The sequence below is a fragment of the Vulpes vulpes genome, chromosome 16 (assembly GCF_048418805.1).
Source record: "Vulpes vulpes isolate BD-2025 chromosome 16, VulVul3, whole genome shotgun sequence".
Taxonomy (NCBI): Eukaryota; Metazoa; Chordata; class Mammalia; order Carnivora; family Canidae; genus Vulpes; species Vulpes vulpes.
The window spans coordinates 69,442,580-69,462,307 of record NC_132795.1 but is presented as its reverse complement, the minus strand read 5'-3'; the positions used below and the strand labels follow the sequence as shown (position 1 = coordinate 69,462,307).

General features: G+C 44.5%; 1 protein-coding gene across 2 annotated transcripts in view; it reads left to right on the top strand.

Moving 5' to 3' along the window:
- Nucleotides 1–13,461, top strand: part of IL1R2 (interleukin 1 receptor type 2) — a 36,424-nt gene extending 22,963 nt beyond the window's left edge. For both annotated transcript variants that reach the window (XM_025992396.2, XM_072743103.1), the window contains 6 exons: nt 1,174–1,354; nt 3,784–3,958; nt 6,055–6,117; nt 8,463–8,598; nt 10,264–10,406; nt 12,569–13,461. In XM_025992396.2, coding sequence (XP_025848181.2) covers nt 1,174–1,354; nt 3,784–3,958; nt 6,055–6,117; nt 8,463–8,598; nt 10,264–10,406; nt 12,569–12,711 — 841 coding nt within the window. In that variant the 3' untranslated portion in view covers nt 12,712–13,461. The remainder of the gene's footprint in view (nt 1–1,173; nt 1,355–3,783; nt 3,959–6,054; nt 6,118–8,462; nt 8,599–10,263; nt 10,407–12,568) is intronic.
- The last annotated feature ends 6,267 nt before the right edge of the window (nt 13,462–19,728 follow it).

Sequence of the window (19,728 nt, the reverse complement as noted above, 5' to 3'; positions counted from 1 at the left end):
TGCATAGGATTGGAGAATGAATAAAATAACCCATGTAGAGCATCCAACACAGGACCCGGCATGCACTTCTTTCAGCAGCTGGGATGATGATTTTCAAGTGTGTACTGTCCTTTAGACAGTCCTCATGTGCAGCTCTTTGACTTACAGTGAGATTATGTATTTTTCAAGGTGATGGTTAATTTTCTGCATTTCTTTGTGCATAAAACGTTCATCCTTTTCCTTTTTTTAACCAGACAAGAAATATAATATAGATATTGGATTTTATCTTTGAATTAATTCTTTTTAATTTCAAGGGCAAGCTTTTATCACTTTCTTTTGTCATATCCATTTTTCATATTTTGTTCCTTCCTTAGATATAGACTTCTACCTTTTGCTGTGCAGGTTCCCTTCCCTTCACTCCCCTCCTTATACAGCACACTCTCATGGTCTCTGTTGATGTCCTGTTTCTTATGTAGCCAGGAACTTAGCTGAGATCACTACATTTTTATGTTTTTCTCTATTTTTCGCCACGTTTCTATCCATGTTTGCCTCTGCCCTTTCCCCAGTTCTAAGGTCTTGCTGCAGTTATAATATTGAGATTAGACTTAGGCCAGCCAAAAAAAAACCCCCAAATTAAAAACAAACTTGCCAAGTTCATTTCCCCCGTGCAGTATTGCAACAATACTTTAGATATCTTCCACAAAGTTCTTGACGGTTTTCTGAAATTTGACTTCAGTTGATAGATGATTCTCAAGAGAAGTAAAGGGAATTTTCTTCCCACATAAACAGTGGCTCTTAGGAAACAACCTCTCCTTTCGGATATGGTATCCTGTGCCAGGAAGTTGAAGCATGTTGGAGCTGGGCTCAGGGACTTCCTAGAACCTGGAAGTGTTCAGGCCCATTTGAAGGGTGCTTGGGGATCTCTTAGTGGCCCTTGATGGCATTGAAATCAGGCTTGCAGGGAGTCCTTGGGGAAAAATGCAGACCGTGTCATCATTTCTTTAGAGTAGTAATAATGTGATACCTTTTTTGTCTCTTAAGGACTCAAAAAGTTCAGGAAGAGAAGCGTTGCAATGCTAATCAAGAAAATGCAGAACACAGAATTTAATGGGATTTGGGAAATTAGTCTCAATTTCATTTAGCTTTACCGTTATTTTGCCTTTCACTTATTATGCTTTTTCCCCTTGACTTCAGAAATGCCTCTTACTGTGATGAAATGTCCGTGGAGCTCAGGGTTTTCGAGAAGACAGAAGCTTCCCTGCCTTTCATATCGTACCCGCAAATTTTAACCTTGTCAACCTCTGGGTTCTTAGTTTGTCCTGATCTGAGTGAATTTACCCATAACAAAATGGACATGAAGATTCAGTGGTATAAGGTACATCTTTAAAAATTGACACTTTGATTAAAATGTGTCTTACTAACCACAGGAAAGATATAAAATACCTATTCTCAAGACAACACATTCACTTTTATACTTTTGGGTTTTTTTTTCCAACTAGTTATTTTATTTTATTTTTATTTTTTATTTTTTTTATATATTTTTTCCAACTAGTTATTTTAAAAGGGGGCGTGATTAATGTGTTCTGTTCATCTTTGTGTGGCTTGAGTAAGGGTCTTCAGAGTAGAATTCTGAGAAGCCAGAATGCAAAATGAATGCAGAGTAAGTGACAGCTGAAGAAAATAGGTTTTTACGCTGTCATTTGTAGAAATGTAGAGAAGACTATTGGTTTCATTAACAACTGTGTACACATATTAATGAAGCTTTTTTAAAGCACATGATAATGAGTTTTTGGGTTAAAGGAGAAAATATAAACAGTTTGTTTTCTTATCTGGTTGAATAAATACTATTGTACATCATTTGTGTAGACCAGGTATGGGCAAACTTTAGCTATAACCAGTGGCCAAATTGACCTGCCACCTGCCTGACAGCTCAGGATAGTTTTCGCTTTTTTAAATGATTAAAAAAAATTGAAAGAGGGGCATCAGGGTGGCTCAGTTGGTTGAGTGTCTGACTCTTGGTTTTGGCCCAAGTCATGATCTCAGGGTTAAGCCCACATGGGGCTAGTCTGCCTCAAAGTTATCTCCCTCTGCCCCTGTCCCTGAGTATGCACGTGTTCTGTCTCTCTCCCTCTCTCTAAAATAAATAAATCTTTAAAAAAGACTGGGATTTAATGATATGTGAAAAAGATATAAAATTCAAATTTCTGTGTCCATAAATATAGTTTTACTGGGATGTGGCCACGCTGTTTCTGTGGTCTCATACTGCAAGGGCTGAGTTGAGTAGCTCTTCAAACTTACCGGAGGACAGAGGCCATATGGGCTGTAGGCCCGAAGTACTTATTGTCTGGTGCTTTATAGGAAAAATTTACTGACTCCTGATATAGACAGACCATAGATTGATACTGAAAAGTACAGCTATTTGTCTAAAATTTGATAGAAATTAATTCTTTAATCAAGAAAAGGTCAGCCAGTTGACTGATATGGCTATGAGCTATATATACACCGTATTAAGGTTAATCATAACCTTAAGGTTATTAACCTTAAGGTTAATCATAACCAGTTAATCATAACTGATCATGTACTATGTATAATTCTGTTCTAGATTCCCTGGCAAATAATCTAACAAAATAGGGATTGTTAATATCTCCATTTTACAGATTAGAAAATGGAGAGACAGAAATGTAAGGCACTTGCCCAAGGTCACACATTTGGTAGATGGTGAAGCCAGAACTCCAGCACAGGAGGCCAGGTTGCACATACGACTGCCATGTGGGGGAGCCTTGGGGCCTTGGGGCCTTGGGAGAACTGGGGTGCTGAACCACATTTGGCTTTTTTCATGTTTGGGAACTCATATTAGGAACAATCAACTCTCTCTTTTAAATTAAATATATTGTAAAATAATACTTTATGAGCCACTAGCTGACAGACTATTCTAGTTATGTGTGGGCTCCTATTCAGAGCAAGATTTTGAGATGACTCGAGGTTATGTTTGACTGTCACAAGCTTTTGATCATCATGGTTTTGAAAGAACACTTTGTGCTCAGTGGGATGTTTTCCTGAGTCCCATTCAATGTTTTCTGTTATTGGAGGCCTGCTCTTCAGGGTTCTGTAGTGCAGAGCCCACAGAATTTTTTGTCCATATGGAAACTGTGCCCTGGTTTCTCACACTTATTTTTTCTTACAATTTTTTTTCCATCATTTACTGGCTCCTAAAATTGAAATGATTTTTAAAGTCATTACTGCAACATCATTTCTTCATTTCTTCTGAATGTTAGTTTTCAGGTCATCCTGACTACATGTTACTACTCTTCCCTCCATGTTGCTGGTGTTAATGGCCTACTTTATCAACTAAGAGATAGTTTCTTTTTTTCCCTGTTGTTCTCACACAGATGTGCTGTAAACATTGTGGTTAAACAAATCCTACAATTTCATTTTACATGTTAAATTCCCTCTATTAAAAAATACAATTAGTGGGATGCCTGGGTGGCTCAGCTGTTGAGTTTCTGCCTTTGGCTCAGGGTGTGAACCTGCGATCCTGGGATCGAGTCCCACATTGGGCTCCCTGCATGGAGCCTGTTTCTTTCTCTGCTTGTGTCTCTGCTTCTCTCTTTGTGTCTCTCATGAATAAATAAATAAAATCTTAAAAAAAATACAGTTAGTATTATGTCCAAAGTATGTTTGCCAAGTAAATACCAGGGCAATTCTTGGCTCACATAGTCAACATTGACAATACAGATGTTATTATATAGCTTTTGAGATATAAATTAGTATATAGCATAACTTTGAAAAATATTTTCCTTTAAGGATTCTGTCCTTTTGGATCAAGACAATGAGAAGTTCCTAAATGTGAAGGGAACCTCTCGCTTACTCATACATAATGTATCTGTGGAGGATGCGGGTTATTACAGCTGTGCCGTGACATTCACCCACGAAGGCATGCTGTACAACGTGTCCAGGAATATTGAACTACGTGTCAACAGTGAGTACTTGCTGCTGAGGTACCTACCTCTCCACCCTGTCAATAATACACATGCAAAGAACAAATTAGGGTTCACATGGAATTCCTTGAATGTCTTTGGTATGAAAGGAAAACAGACTTATCAATTCTCTTAAAGCAGCAGGCTAATAAGACATGTTGTGAAGCTCTGAAAGATAGAAAGTGGGGAGTTTTTATGATGAAAGGTGCATCACTGGGTAGTTGGTAGAGTTCCGCGTGTGGCTAAAACACACCAGCAGAGGGGGCCAAACAATGGTTCACTCTGAAGGTCCCTCTGAAAAGCCCCCTTTGGAAGGTTGCACCTCCAGAGCCAGCCATCAGAACATGGTTGCCATGACTTTGTGTATAATTCTAGGACACTAGGATTTTATTGGATTTTTCAGTCAGAAGGCTATGCATTGGCATATTCAGTGGAAATTCCCCTTTCTTGGATTTCCCTAAGGCACGTGGCCCTTGAAACCAGAATTTCAAATAGTGAGTGCTCTCATGAGTTCTACTGGAAAATAACGTTGTGAACAGTGTTGATGAGTAATTAAAATGATTTAGCTCTTACCGCCTACAAGCTGGACATCAAGCTCAGTGCAAGGAACATCAAAGTATTTGAGTCCTGGAATCTGCCCTAGGGAGTCCACTGCTTTTCTTTATTTTATATACTGAATACACAATTGGAGTCCTTTAGGGCATTTCAGAGGGCTTTGGAAATACGTTAAGGTTAAATAATTGGTCTATGAAGGGAGAAGATTAACTTTTTTTTTCAGAAATCCGGATATTCAATTTTACCACAGGGAAAATCGTGTCTCTCATGAACGGAAAACTCTAGATTACACAGTCTTGTGAGGATTCATTTGTAGCAACTCCTTGTTCCCCCACAGGAGAATCACCGAGCCTTCCTGTGGCTTTGAAGGAGCTCAGAATTATCCTGTTCATGTGATACTGCACAGGACCGCCAGGGGGTGACCAAACCACATGTTACAGGGGCTTGTGATCACACTGTTTCTCAGGGCTCCTCCAAGGGTGGCCTAGCACCGGGGTGCTCAGTAGACTTGCAAAATCTGTCTCTAGCCGAGACTTACTGGGTTAGAAACAGGGGTACGGTGTGGGGAGCACAGCAATCGCCCCCCTACCTGCTGTGCCCCGTGATACTGATTGCACCCTCAGGTTTGAGAAACACTGAGGTATTTAGCCTCTTAGGCTGTCTCCTTGCCTCTCTGTTGTCCCAGCCTCTGTGGCAGCTATGTGGTTGCGAGTGTTGGGGGTGAGGGCCATTGTAGGGAGGCTCCTGGTGGTCTTGGTCCAGAAGCCAACTGTTCCTCTGCTGCCTAATGCTTACTCAGGTTAGGATTTCAAAATGCTCTGCAGAGAAGACGTAAGGATGGAGCGTGCAGGTGTGGAGATGGACAGCCCTTGGCCCACTCCTAGCCATGCTTTTTGCTCCAGTTCAGGTGCCTACTTTCTTCAAGCTGTTGGGAGGCCTGCCTCTTGGGGGAGCTGGGTTCCTATTCAGAGGTCTACCTCTGTGCCTCCCGAAGGGTTATGTCCTCAGTTAACAAGGCACAGTAGCCAATGCTGGGTTATGCTCTTTATCACTCAGTGTGGGATTAGCAGGATAAACAGGTGGTTCCCACATTCCTGTGTCTCTATTTGTTTTTGAAGTGACTCTGCAGTATTTGGTGGCACGGACTTGGGGAAGCAGGAATGGAAAGGAAGAAGAGATTTTAGGGCAAATAGATGTTGGGGTAAAGCCTATCTTGTGCATTGAGAACATTACTATTAAGAATTCATCCAGGAAGCCAGGGAAGGGAATGGTTAATTATTTTTCACAGAGCAAAGAACATCTGTTAGTGGAATGTGTATTTAGCTGTGGCCTCTTCCAGTAATATCTCTTCTGGGAAAGGCATTGGCCAAAGATGCTCAATTTTGTGGAGAGCCTGTTTCCTTTGCCAGACAAAGGTCGAATCTTACAATGGCTGGCCGGCCTGGGGAGGATAACTTTGTTAATTAGCTAAACAATGGAACTTGCATCTCAGCTTGAAACAAAAGCTTTCCTCATTGGATCTCTTCCTTCATATCTTTCTCAGAAAAAGAAGAGGAGACAATTCCTGTGATTATCTCCCCCCACCAGACCATATTGGCTTCACTGGGTAAGGCCTACAAGAACTGCCACCCTGTGGGACACCAAAGCCGGGGGTCCCAGCCCCTTGTGCCCATTGACTACACCTGCCCATTTGGTGTGCAGCATGCCTGGGTGGACCCTGGAACCCCGGCATGAGAGGCAGAAATAACAGATACGAGGGAACATTTCCTTCTGTCAGATGTTAGACATGGCATTGTGTGGAAATAGGTATCCTTTGTTACATGAAAGCCCTACCTATAAAAATCGAAATGTAAAAATCTGAACGTTCTGGTGGTAGTCATCAACTGTATGAGAGGGTTAGCAGCATGATCTTCTCGTGTAGCCAGCATCTGCAGTGTATTTTAAAAATTCACTTTACAAAAACTCAGCTGATGCATAGCGTTTCCTTAAGAGTCCATCTGTAAAGTGAGGCCGACTCTGCCACTGCTGGCCCCACGAGACAGTTCTTGTTGCCAAGATAGCTGGTCAGCTGGTCAGGTTGGATAAAGAGAGTGACTGACAGGGTTTTCCATTTTTCACCCCTTTATGCCTTTGGCCTGGCTTGTCCCTACCAGCGCATTCTTCCCAGTTGCCTGTCACTATGTCTTACAGGATGCCACTTAGTGCCAACATCGACCCTGCAGGAGGCCCCATTTCTCCCATTTCCCAGAAGGAAAAGCTGCTCAGGGCATCCCTGTGGCTCACTGAAGGTCAGAGGCCACACGCAAGTCAGGCTGGGGTCCCGATAAGCCCATGTGTTCATGAAGCCTGTATGTGTTCATGAAGCCTGTACCATTTTGGTGTTTGTTTTCATATAATGGTTTTGTAGGCCTTATCCTTCCACCTTCCCTCCACCCCTCCTACCCTCCCTCCCTCATTCCTTCCCATCCACCTATCCAGCTCTCTCTTCTGTTCGGTGTTGGGCTTATATTTTAAATTTTAGTTAGTGGCCATAGAGAAGGGGAGCTTTTTTTTTTTTTTAAGATTTTATTTATTTATTTATTTATTTATTTATTTATTTATTTATGAGAGAGAGAGAGAGAGGCAGAGACACAGGCAGAGGGAGAAGCAGGCTCCATGCTGGGAGCCTGATGCGGGACTCGATCCCAGGACTCCAGGATTGTGCTCTGGGCCAAAGGCAGGCACTAAACCGCTGAGCCACCCAGGGATCCCCGAAAAGGGGAACTTTTGCGCAGACCCTGGGACTGCTGCCTGGCCTATGAGTTGCAGCTCCTGATGGCTGCCTAAGCCCTTGGAACAACCACCTGGAAACCTGGGGAAGTGGAGAAGTGGTCGGTGCTGACTGGGTTCTAGCACTTGGAATCCCAGTCAGCTGGGTTCTCTACTCCATTGTTTTGAATGGACTCATGTGCATGGCAAAATCACATGGGGCCAGATTTAATGGATCACTTTTGGCCAAGAAATCTTGAAGATTGTAAGAGGTGGTGAAGGAGGGAGAAGAGCTAGCATTTCAAGTCTGAAGTGAAGCTACGTACATTAAAACACCACAGGGAGGCTTATCACCCATGAGGAAGAAACAAACAGGAAGGATTTGTTCTTTTTTTTTTCTTTCCTCCCCTTTGGCAATTAAAATCTATCTATCTATCTATCTATCTATCTATCTATCTATCTATCTATCTATATGTATGTATATATAACTTAGAGTGAGTGAGGAGGAGGGCCCAGTACCATCACACCAAACAACTGTAGAAGGCACCATTCATATAAAATACAGTGACTTTTTAAAAAAGATTTTATTTATTTATTCATGAGAGACACAGAGAGAGGCAGAGACACAGGCAGAGGGAGAAGCAGGCTCTGCAAGGGGAGCCTGATATGGGACCCCATCCCAGGACTCCAGGATCATGACCTGAGCCAAAGGCATATGCTCAACCACTGAGCCACCCGGGTGCCCCAATACAGTGGCTTTTGAAAGAGTTAATCCCAAATGAACAGGATGTGGGATAGGGGAGTTCCTGGGGGGAACATGAGGGCTGAGACCAGCAATGGGCAGAGAGAAAGAATCCAAATGTTAATCTGACTTTTTGAGGTACCTAGAATACAGTGTGGAGAAGGCATCTATGAATAGAAGGCCCTGTAGGAGCTGAGTGGCTTTGAGGAAGCCATTTGCCCCCCTGGGGTTTTCACCTCTTGAGAAGACCAGTTGAGGGAACTGGAGACACTTGATAAATACTAGTGTTCTATCTGAATTGAATCGTTTGAGGGAACTAGGTTCCCTCCTAAGGAAAGAATTGTCTGGTGAGAGGTGTTTGAGAAAATGGGGAAGTTTTGCTGGTGGGCACATGAACTGGTGTGACCCCTGTTCCCTGGCTGGGTTCTGACATTTGATGTGTGGTGTCTTGCTGTACACAGGGTCAAGACTGACAATCCCATGTAAGGTGTTTCTGGGATCTGGGACACAGTCGACCACCATGCTCTGGTGGATGGCCAACAACACCAAAATTGAGAACGCCTACCAGGGTGGCCGTGTGGCCCAGGGGCAGCGCCAGTAAGTGGGTGAAGATCTTTGTCTGCTGAGAAGCATCTTATGGGACTTCTGAGGGCTTCACTCTTCCTTTTAGAGACCGTGTCATACCAAACCTACTCATGTGACACACGCACTATAGTTAAAATAATTTTTTGATTCTAAACTCTTGGATTTCTAGAATTATTTTTTTATTTTTTTTAAAGATTTATTTATTCATTTTAGAGAGAGAGAGAGAGAGAGAAAGTGTGTACAAATGGGGAGAGGGGCAGAGGGAGATGGAGAGAGAGAGAATCTCAAGCAGACTCCACGCTGAGTGCAGAGCCAAGCTCCATCCCACAACCCTGAGATCATGAGCCCAGCTGAAATCAGGTCACACACTTAACCAACTGAGCCAACTATGCACCCCAGATTTTTAGAATTTTAAAAATTGAGTTTTGCTAAGTATTACCAGTTGTTCTTGAGGATCAAATTTCCTTTAGGAGCTGAGTGGTAATCTACTACTTGGCATTGGTGTTGCATTTTCTAGCTGTTTCATTAAACATTTGTTTCCTGATTTTTGCAGTTAAAAAAAAATACTTTGGAGTTAATACATTTCCACTTTGTTCCCTGCAACCTGAGTATCAGACATTTTTGCAAACCCTTAAAAGAGTGAAAGATAGCCACAGTATCTGAGGCCAGCCACGGGCACTGAGGAAGGTTAATATTAAAAGAAAGGAAGAATTCTGTTCTTATAAGCATTCATCTCTGGAAAATGTTTTCTCACTCCGAAAGTAGAGTAATCAGACCTTGCAAATGTGAACAATTTGTGTTTGAGCAAGGGAGACCATTCAATGTTGCAAGTTATCGAGTATTTTAAAGATTACAGTTCCAGTACTATGAATTAGCCTGAACTTCCGCTTGCAGATTTTTTGTGCAAGTTTCTGGGTGCAGTTTAGTGGATCAGAATTATATGTGGTTAGCACAACTGCCTGCCTGCAAAGTCCTTGTTGGGAAAAGCTTGGCATCACTAACAAGTCCCATGTCAGCTTACTCATACCATCCACTCACTTAAAGGGGTCTAGTTTTCCCTCAAGGATTAAAAAAATAGTTCTAGCAGATCCACATCAGTGACATTTTTATTCATGCTCCTGGATGGCAGTGAAGCATCTTCAGATTATGATCACATTACAAATAGCAGTAATGCTGGCTAGAGCCATTCCCTGGCCCGGCCTTGTCTGCGGTCCTCCACTCTGAACTTGTTTCCAGAATGACAGCTGGCAAGGGAGATGAGAGGCGGAAACATGGTGGAGGCCAGGATTCCTGGAAACTCCCTCCTCCTCAGTATGCAAATAATTTATTGGCCTTACAGTCAAGTTTCCCCAAGGCAGACATTCTTTTCCCACCACTGCCTCTCTGTTCATCAATGGCCATTTAAAAAAAAAAATGAATTTTTCCATTATCCAAACGAAACTGGCTCCTTGTGACAAGTGTCCTGTTACAGGGGCCCACATCTTCAGTGTCACCCCCACGTTCAGGCACAGGCTTAGAAAGTCTCCCAAATAGGGAGCAAATATCACGGCAAGTTTTCCTGACTTTATGAATCCTGAGACCTATTTAAGCACAGCGGGTCCTTCCCATTGAGAATGTTTGGATGTCTCTGGGCTTGCATTTGATACGTCGTGTTTAAGTAAGTGTTTTCTCACTCAGGGAATACTCAGAAAACAATGAGAACTACATCGAAGTGCCACTGATTTTTGATCCAGTCATAAGAGAGGATTTGAACACGGATTTTAAATGCTTTGTCCGAAACACACTGAGTTTTCAGATGCTCCATGCCACAGTCAAAGAAGGTATGTGTTTTGGGACCATTAAAGGGGAAACCAGCACAGTCAGTGTTCTGTGGGTGCTAGACAAAGCTGCTAGCTCTCTAGGTGATTACGTAGGAAGACCCCTGTTTCCTGTTAGTGGAGCCCCCAAAGCAGATCTCTCATTTTTTATTATTTATTTTTTGTAGGGTGGGGGCCAGCTTTGGGAGATTATGTTCAAATAAAAATTTAAACAGCAAGTTGACTTTTGGAAAAAATATAAACAAAAAACCCCTGTGTCTTTGTGTGGTTCTGCCCTTGGCTCAGCAGGATCAGCTGTTTTTTTCATGACACTTCAAGGATGGTGAGACACTCTTTATCCCCAAATTGAGGAACTCCCTTCTCCAAGAGCTGGGGACTGGGACATTCACAGGGCTCAGGGCAGCTTTAAGGCAAAGTCCTTGATTGACTAATCAGATCAACCCATGCCCATTTAAGGACATTTTAAAAAGGAGAAAAGAGAAACTCATGCTATCAGTTTGACCACATTGACTTCTTCCCAGTGTTAAGTACCAAGCGGGAAGGGAAACGCAGGTAACGCAGAGACTGTTGACAGCCAGAGAGGAAACCGAGGCACCAGCCAAAGTGATCTCCAGCTGCAGTCTCATTATGCCTTCTGGGCAGCCTGTAGCAATCAAATTGCTCCACATTCCCTGTGTTTGCTGGGAAGGCAGCTGCGGACGTACTTGTAATTGATACACTGAGGATTTGTTTAAGCCTCGGGGCAAGCATGACAACACAGACCACTTTTCTCCAGTTGTGGTCTGAGCACCGCCAGCATCACCCACTTGAGCCACTAGTTGAAAACACAGAGCTCTGGGCTCACCCCAGGTCTACCCAGATTCTCCCAGGGTAAGGCCAGAGATGACACACAGGCTCCTCTCACATTCAGGTTTGTGAACCATTGTGCTAGGATTTATGTACAACGAAAGGGATCATTTCCATGAAAGAGTCAGTAGCTGTGCAGACTCGGAAAGGAAGCATCTCAGAAAAACCAGAATCCACTCCCAGAGTTCAGATTTTGACTCAAAGGAACCTGTGGTTTGTCCGGGCCCAAAGCTGGGAACCTTCAAACATTTCAATGACATGAGCCATCTCCCTGCACGTCCTTTGCTGGGTTGACTGTGATTCATGGCAGAGGGCACAGCTGAAAGCCTGTCACCAGCTTTGAGAGGTGCATCTGGATGGCTGCGCAGAAAATTAAAGCTCGATACATTTTTTTTTCTTTCTTCCTTTTTTTTTTTTTTTTTTTTTAAGATTTTTTAATGTATTCATTTGAGAGAGAGAGAGAGAGAGACAGGGAGCCCGGGGAAGGGTTCAAGGGAGAGGGAGAGGCAGGCTCCCTGCTGAGCAGGGAGCCCGATGCGGGACTCAATCCCAAGACCCTGGGATCATGCCCTGAGCCAAAGGCAGCTGCTTAACCAACTGAGCCACCCAGGTGCCCCAAGTTTGATGCATTTCTAAACCTTGGGGGATTTTAAGGTAGAAGAAGCGTCTGGGGAAATAGACTGAGATTGGGTTGATTCCCGGAGGCCCAGACAGATGATGAGAAATAGAAGCTTTAAAACGTGAACTCTGGCCTCGTTATCAACGAGTCCAAGAACACTCACGTTCTGGTGTGTGATTGTTGCGTCTTCATTTGTACTCATTCTGCACTTTTGTGACACTGAGATGCCAAGGAGTAGAATATAAAGTCACTGGGTCCAAGCAATCATCTTGACACCTAAAGCTCCTTTATTCAGAGTTTGTCGTCTCGTCCTGTGTCACTTTATGTAATCCTCCTGACATGCACGCTCGTTGGAAGAGGGCATGCCGGACGTTGGGCACGTCCCGGTTGGCTAGTTGAGACCTAAACGGGTAACTAACACCTTCTTGCACACTGTTCGGGGGTAGAACAGCCTCGCCCCCTGCCGTGCTCTTTCTCTCCCGGGGATTTTTGTCCTACCTTGCTTGTTTCCCTGATGCCGCAGGTGCCCTTCTCAAATATCCATCATCTGACATGAGGGATGTGTTTTCTGAAAAGTGTACAATTAATAGAGAAAACAAACTCCAGTTCCTGTCTGCTCTGTTAACCTGCACTGCACGGTCCCGTTCGGCAGCGGGAGAATGTTCCTTCCGTGCATGATGTGGCTCTGTTCTTCCTACAGCTGCCTCGTTCTCCTGGGGGATGGTGCTGGCCCCCCTCTCCCTGGTCATCTTGGTTTTGGTGGGAATAATATGGATGCATAGACGGTGTAAACACAGAAGCGGAAAGGCATACAGTTGGACCATGTTCAAGACCGGCCACTAAGATTTCCCACTCGTACCCAAGGAAAATGAAATAAAAGAATTCAAATACAAGTGATATCCTGTTTAATGGAAGTGACTTGGCCTTGGCGAGGACTCTGGTCTCCGTCAGTTGGTTTAACGAGCTGCCGTGTTTATGGTAAAGGACTGAAGTGTGAATGTGACGTTTATTCTGAAACTGAAGGACAGGAGCAAGTGTGCCTTGTGGGTGGGGGAGTGGCTTGCGGCCACTCGTGTGACCTGTTGAGAAGAGTGAGGTGCCCCTAAGGCCTGAGCAGGAGTCAAAAACATCGAATTGAGTTTTATAATTCATTCGTTCTTCATTTAACACAAATGTAATAAAAATCAATTTTGGCTGTGCTCCGTGGAAGGTGTTCCAGATACAAAGATAGTTAAGACGTAGGTTGCCTTTTTTGGGAAGATGGAATTTCATTTTGAGACGGGAAGGATTTTGATTTAGAAATGTCGAAGAAGGAGCATCAGCAAGAATTGGTGAATTTTTTCAAAAGCATGAGCCCCCAAATAGCAGTTAATATAGAATAGACTGTGAGAAAAATACATGTTAGGACATTTTAGTGAACTGAGAAATAGACTCAACTTTCTAACAAAGCTCCTGAAAATAAGGAGGATGGAAAGATATTGGGATCATTGCATACACATTGGAAAAAAATTAACCAGAGCCTCTTTTATCGCGTATACCCATCCCCCTCCCCCCAAATCCCAGTTAACTTAATAAAATCAATTTAAAAAATCAGATTGCAGAAAAATTTGCATGACTCACTCTTTCACTTGAATTCAAGTCTTTGTTTAAGTAACCTTCCCAGAGGCACGTCTGAATAGCACCTCTTTCCATCCCTCTCTGTTTCTCCCTCTGCTTTGTGTTATTATAGATCTTATCACCACCACAGCTTCCATTACATATTTACTTGTTTATTTTCAGTTTTCCCCACGGGAATTGCATGAGGGCAGAGATGTTATTTTGGTCACGGCTATATCCCTAGTACCTGGAATCATGCCTGCTATACACTGAACATTTAATGAATGTTTGTAGAATAGATGACAGTAGAATGAATTTTCTTGCGTTCACAACCAATAAAAGAATCGCCAGAGTATAGGTGGACAGGCTTGATCGTGTTACAATTGCTGCGTAACAAAAGAATGAAGGCAAAACGTAAAGGAAATTATGTTAGGCGAGTTCAAGGAATTAATAATGACAACGTATAGAGTAATTCAGGGTTTAAGGAAAGGCATCAAAGGCATCATAACCCTCATGCATGGGGGAACCCAAATAGGGAATTTGTGGAAGAAACACACATAACAGAACCCTGGAAAAATGATCTGTTTTGGTAATAGAGATGTGAATTAAAGCAGTATTGAGGTACCAACGCAGTCACACACTATCAAGTTTTAAAAGGCGACGTCAAGGTCATTTCCAAATAGTAACTCCCACATCCTGTAATTCCATTTATATCTTTGTACTGGGAAGTAGAAAGGCGATTTGTAGCAAGCCAGGGGGCTGCTGGGTACAGCCTGCTCCTTGCAAGAGCCAAGTGTGGCATCCCTTCCGAGCTCTGTTCAGGATGTCATGTCGGTAGCTTGAAATCCACTGTCGTGGGAGTACTGACACCATAGGAACTGGCAAATGCCACAGGCCAGAGCTCCCAACCCCCCCCCCCCCCCCCCCCCCAGCACGCTGCTGCAGGGCCCTAGAGATCCCTGGGAATGCTGGTCTTGGGAATCAACCTAAGACTAATTCAACAAAAGAATATAAATAGATGTTTGAAAAATTTCAGTGAAACTTATTACCCTGATGATGAGCTATTACGTGTCAACGATAAGTTATAATTAGCAAGAATACAAGACTAAAATATTTGTGATGTTAAGGGAAAATGGCACATTGTTTATGCAATTTATATTAAAGTTCATGTGCATTTAGAAAAAGGAGGAAAAAACCCAACGATTCTGAAGACCGATTTCTTGGGTCCAATGCACGCTCACCACGTGGTGCTTCTGCTTCCAGTCTTGCAAGGCCTTAGGTTCTGCCATAGGTCTGTCTTCTCATCTGAAAATGGGGATACCGACAGGAACTCTCCTAGGGTGCTGTATTTAATCTTCAACAACTTAGTAGGAATATACATAAAAACAGTGGTACTGTGTAGACTGAAGGTCAACAACCTGCAGCCTTCTGGCCGAATGCAGCCCGCGCTTTGTTTCTGTAAATGAAGTCCTGTTGGAGGCCAGTCATGATGATGATGTACTGCCAGTGGCTGCTTCTGCTCTTGGAAGGCAGAGTCGTTGTGACAACCAGGTTCAAACTGTTGGTTATCTGGCGCCGGACAGAGAAAGTTCGCTGACCGCTGGTTTAGACCAAGGACATTTACAGGAGGTTTTCGAGTCTGACTTTTGTGCTGCCCTGCCTGTTATCTCCTCTTCCTTCCTTCCCTGTTTTGTAAGCACGTAAGGAAGGAGAAGGAAATGAGAAAGAGCAGATGGAGGCCTCTTGGCATCGAATTGGGAACTTTCACCGTGAACGAGGTGGAAACAAGGTTTGAGATGGAGGCAATGGGCTGCCCTGGGTGCTGGTGCTCTTTCTGGATCTTCAGGCTTGGGCGTCGCACAGCTCTTTGTCTCTCTTCCTTCCTGGGACTCCTCCTCCAGTGCTCTCCGGAATTCCCCACCTCCAGGTCCTGGCAGCTTCAGCAATAACCCAGAACAGAAGCTGACTGCAGCCAGAAGGGGACTGCCAACAACTGTTGAGACTCCACCTTGACCGCACGGCTTACGCACTTCCTCTGTCCACAGTTCACAAGTGGGGTGGGGTGGGGTCTCGCGCTTAGAAAGAATAGGAGACAACCAGGGAATTTTGGAAACCAGATTTATGATGACATAAATGTTCAAATGAAACAAAGTAGAAGGCCTGCGAGTGCCATATTGGGATTATGTTACATTTTTGAAAGAAGAGTTGTTGAATTTCTAACAGACTTACAGAAATAGTTATGGGTGATAGCTGAGATTTGCTTCAGAATTGTCCTGTATTTGGGGGGGAATACGGATGAAATGTGATTGGCTGTGTACTGACAATTGTTAAGGCTCGTGATGAGTGCGTAATGGCTCCTCATACGATTCTCCCTCTTTTTGTGTATGTCTAGAAATTCCCATAATACAGAGGGAAAAAACTAGCAATATAGAAATAACCAAATACCCACTAGATAAGAGAATGAGCCCATAAGCTGATGTATAATATCACAGTGGCATCTTCTGCAGTGGTGAGAATGAATATCATGTAGTTCCATGCAACAGAATGAATGAACATTAGAAATATATTACTGAGTAAAAAAATAAGTCCCAGAAACATTTATTTATAACATGATCCCTTTTTAGTGAAAGTGAAAAACAACTGAAACTAAAATCTCGCTCTCTCCCTCTGCATGCATGCATACCTACCTCTTTACATATATTTATATTTGAGAGCACATATGTGATAAAACTGTATTTTAACTATATTTGGATATGTATGTATCTGTACGTAAAGAGCACATCTATGACTTTAAAGGTTTACAATTGTCTGTGTTTTAAGAAAGCAAGAGAATGAGCAACCCAAGGTTCAGGGGATAGTGAACACCTCAGGTGACGGGTGGGGGACCAGGGCTGGGACGGGTTAGAAAGAAGTCAGGTTCATCAAGTTCTAGATCTCATATTGAGCGACGGATTATCACTGCTGATACTACCAAACAGATTAAGAAACAGACCACTCACGGACTAATGCAGAGCACGTGTCTTGAAGTAAGGATTCTGCTTAATTCTGCACATCTGAGTCCAAATGAAACAAAAAAACCAAGGTGTCTTCTTGATGTTTTCACCTATGTCATGTTCATTCTGTTGGTCGAACTTTCTGAAATGGAACTTTTTCACCTCCCCCTACAGAATCAGGGGGAGCATTTGCCTGTCCCACACTTTTAGGCGCTGCCTGTAGGAAAACAAGCCCTACGTAATCAAATACCACTTCCCCAAGAACTGAGGATGACAGGGGACACCAGTAACAGGCACCAACCATAATCAATGCACTAAAATTGCATGTCTCAAATATTTCGCGTGTTGGGGGGATCCAGAGAGGCTTTACAGAGTGGGTAGGGTCATATATCTACCTGTAAGACCTCCCAGGGACAGGAGCATTCCTCTTACTGACACATCCCTGGCACCTGGCATGGTGCCTCACCACCTGGCAGCCACTTAAGGAGTGTGGATGCTGGCTGGATAGAGAAATCCTGTGTTACTTAGGTTTTTCCAGGATTTGCTGGCCTGTGTGAACAGATGGGATCCCACCAGCAGGACTCTGGCGGGACAGGAGTCTCCCGGGTCCTGTCCCTACTCCCAGATATGCACTGATTATTTCCAAGACTCCTGCCAATAGCTCACTTGGACACATAAATGGACCTCGTGTTTTTGTGGTAGTTTTCCTGTTCTTGGTCCCAGATGTGGGCATCTGCGGACCAGGTCATCTCACGAGGTCATCTCCTCATTGCTGTGCCTGGCCTCCCACAGAGCGCTGTCAGCCCACAGAGGGCAGTGTCCCAGGGGGTCCAGCTGTCACTCTGGGCAGCAGGCTCTGTCCGCCGTGGTGCCAGGAGCCTCCCTGCACAGTCACAGAGGCTCCCCCACCCTTTGTGGCTCACGTGGCAGGCCAGCCAACCACAGCGGTGGTGGGGGCCCCGCAGCCCGTCTCCCACAGGGCTCAGCCCTGGAGGCCACCCTCCTCCTCCCTGGTGTGCCTACAGAAACCACTTCCTCCTTCTTGTTCAAATGAAGCAAAGCAAAACAAAGTCTCCTGACAGCCAACTCCCAGAGGTGCTGCCCACTGGTTCCTCAGAAATGGCCCGTGCGCAGTGTCTAGGCCCCTGAGGGAGGCCCTTGAGTTGGCCGTGTGGGGCCAGGAGCTGCTCTGCCAGCTGCAAGGACCGAGGCAGAGGAAGTTCTAGATGAGGGAGCAAAAAAGCAAAAATGAAGAAGAGGAAACCAACATTTAATCATTTACAATGTATAAGACTTTATGGGTTTTTACTCAATATAATCCTCAAAGAAATCAGCAAGGTGAACCCTGTAAGCCACATTTTGGAGGTGAGGACATGGAGGCTGGGTTTCAATATTACATCATCATGTGGATGATGTAATAGATGTGCAGCAACGAAGGGTTTCCTAATACCGACTCCCAGGACTCAGCACAGCTGTAGAACAGCTGGCCCCGGGCTGGGCTGAGTCCCTTGCAAGAACACAGGAAGAAGGAGCAGAGCAAATCTTTGCTTTCCTGGGGGCAACCTGGCCATCGAAAGGAGCTGAGATCGATGTGTTTGGTTCCTCTCCAAACTCGCCAAAGATACATCTGGAATCCGTGGAGGGATGAGCAACTAGGTGGCGGGGAGGGGGGTCCTCCACAAGGAAGGAAGCACCAGGAATGGGACCCAAGTGTCCCTTGCCCCTGCGGTATGTCCCAGGTTTTAGCTCTCTTGTCCTATGGGACTCCGGCTGGCCTGTGTCCCACAGGGTGGGGATGAACAGCCCACTCACACAGTTCCACTTGACCTTTCGGAGGCGGCTTGTCCAGGAAATAGAAGTGAACTTCTCAGATCTTTCTGGGTCTGATGGTGAGCAATGTAGATTTAACCCTCAGAAGGCTCAGAAATAATTAGGAGTTAAATTTCTAATGGATTAAATTTCCTGTCCCAAATTACTGTTTTAAAAATGTAGGTTTCATCATCATCATCATCATCATCATCATCATCATCATTTATTTATTTTAGGTGCAGAGGGGCAGAGGGAGAGGGAGAGCATCTTCGGTAGACCACCCTCTGAACACAGAGCTCAACACGGGGCTTGATCCCATGACCCTGAGAGCAGGACCTGAGCCCAAACGAAGAGTCGGTTGCTTAACCGACTGCACCACCCACGTGCCCCTAAAATATTGGTTTTATTATGATTCAGGTATGGGGAGGCCAACAGATGGGGAACTGACTGTCATTGAAGAGATGGTTTGTTACAGATCCTGGAAGAAGGGCCACGCGGGGAAGCACCAGGGTGGGTCAGGAGGCAGAGGGAGTGAGGGCAAACCATGGCCTTTACTGCTGTTTCTGTGGAAGGAATGGACAAGACGGGGCGTAGGGGGGAGCAGGCTTCAGATTGGCTAGTTTGACTAATTTCATAGACTAATTTCATTCACTGGTGCCTAGCGTCGGGCAGGTGGATGGTGCCAGGCCCCAAGTGTGAGAGACTGATAAAAGGAGGTGGTTGGTGTGCAGACTGTTTTTGCATTTGAAAAGCGTGCTCCGGGAGAGCCCACCAGCTCTGGAAGGGTCTGCAAAGCCTGGGTGGCAGACACATGGTTATGCCCAGCTTCGTCTGGCAGCTCACCAGAGGTTCTGCAAGGAAATAAATGGGCAAAAGTAAAGAGCCAACAAAATAGATAGGCTCCCGATTTTATTTTTACTTTTTTGTGAGACTATCAAATGTCCTTTGTTAAGCAGAGCCAAGCCGTCTGCCTGGCATGCCTGGGCAGGGAAAGGTTGTAAAATAGTATTCTGTAGCCCCAGTTTGATTTGAGTTTTTTTTTTTTCCCACTATCAGGTTCCTAAGGAGACATTAGAGTTCAAAGATTAAATGTTTTTGGCCTTGTAAATTTGAGGGTAAAGAAACCAGACCTCAAAAATGTTGAAATCACAGTCTTGAGTTTCCTCCACCACAATCGCACCTTGCTGGGTGCCAGCAGGAAGGCTTCTCCGCCCAGGGAGAGGGGCCTGCCATCGGGAGGGGTCTGTCTTCTGCAGGGAAGGTCATGGCTCCTGGGCCTTGGACATCGTGTTGGCCTCTCATGTGTCTTTTGAAGAGCCCCAGGTGGCTTTTTTTTAAAGATTTTTTTATATTTATTCATGAGACACAGAGGGAGGCAGAGACATAGGCAGAGGGAGAAGCAGGCTCCCTGTGGGGAGCCCGATGTGGGTCTGGATCCCAGGACCCCGGGATCATGACCTGA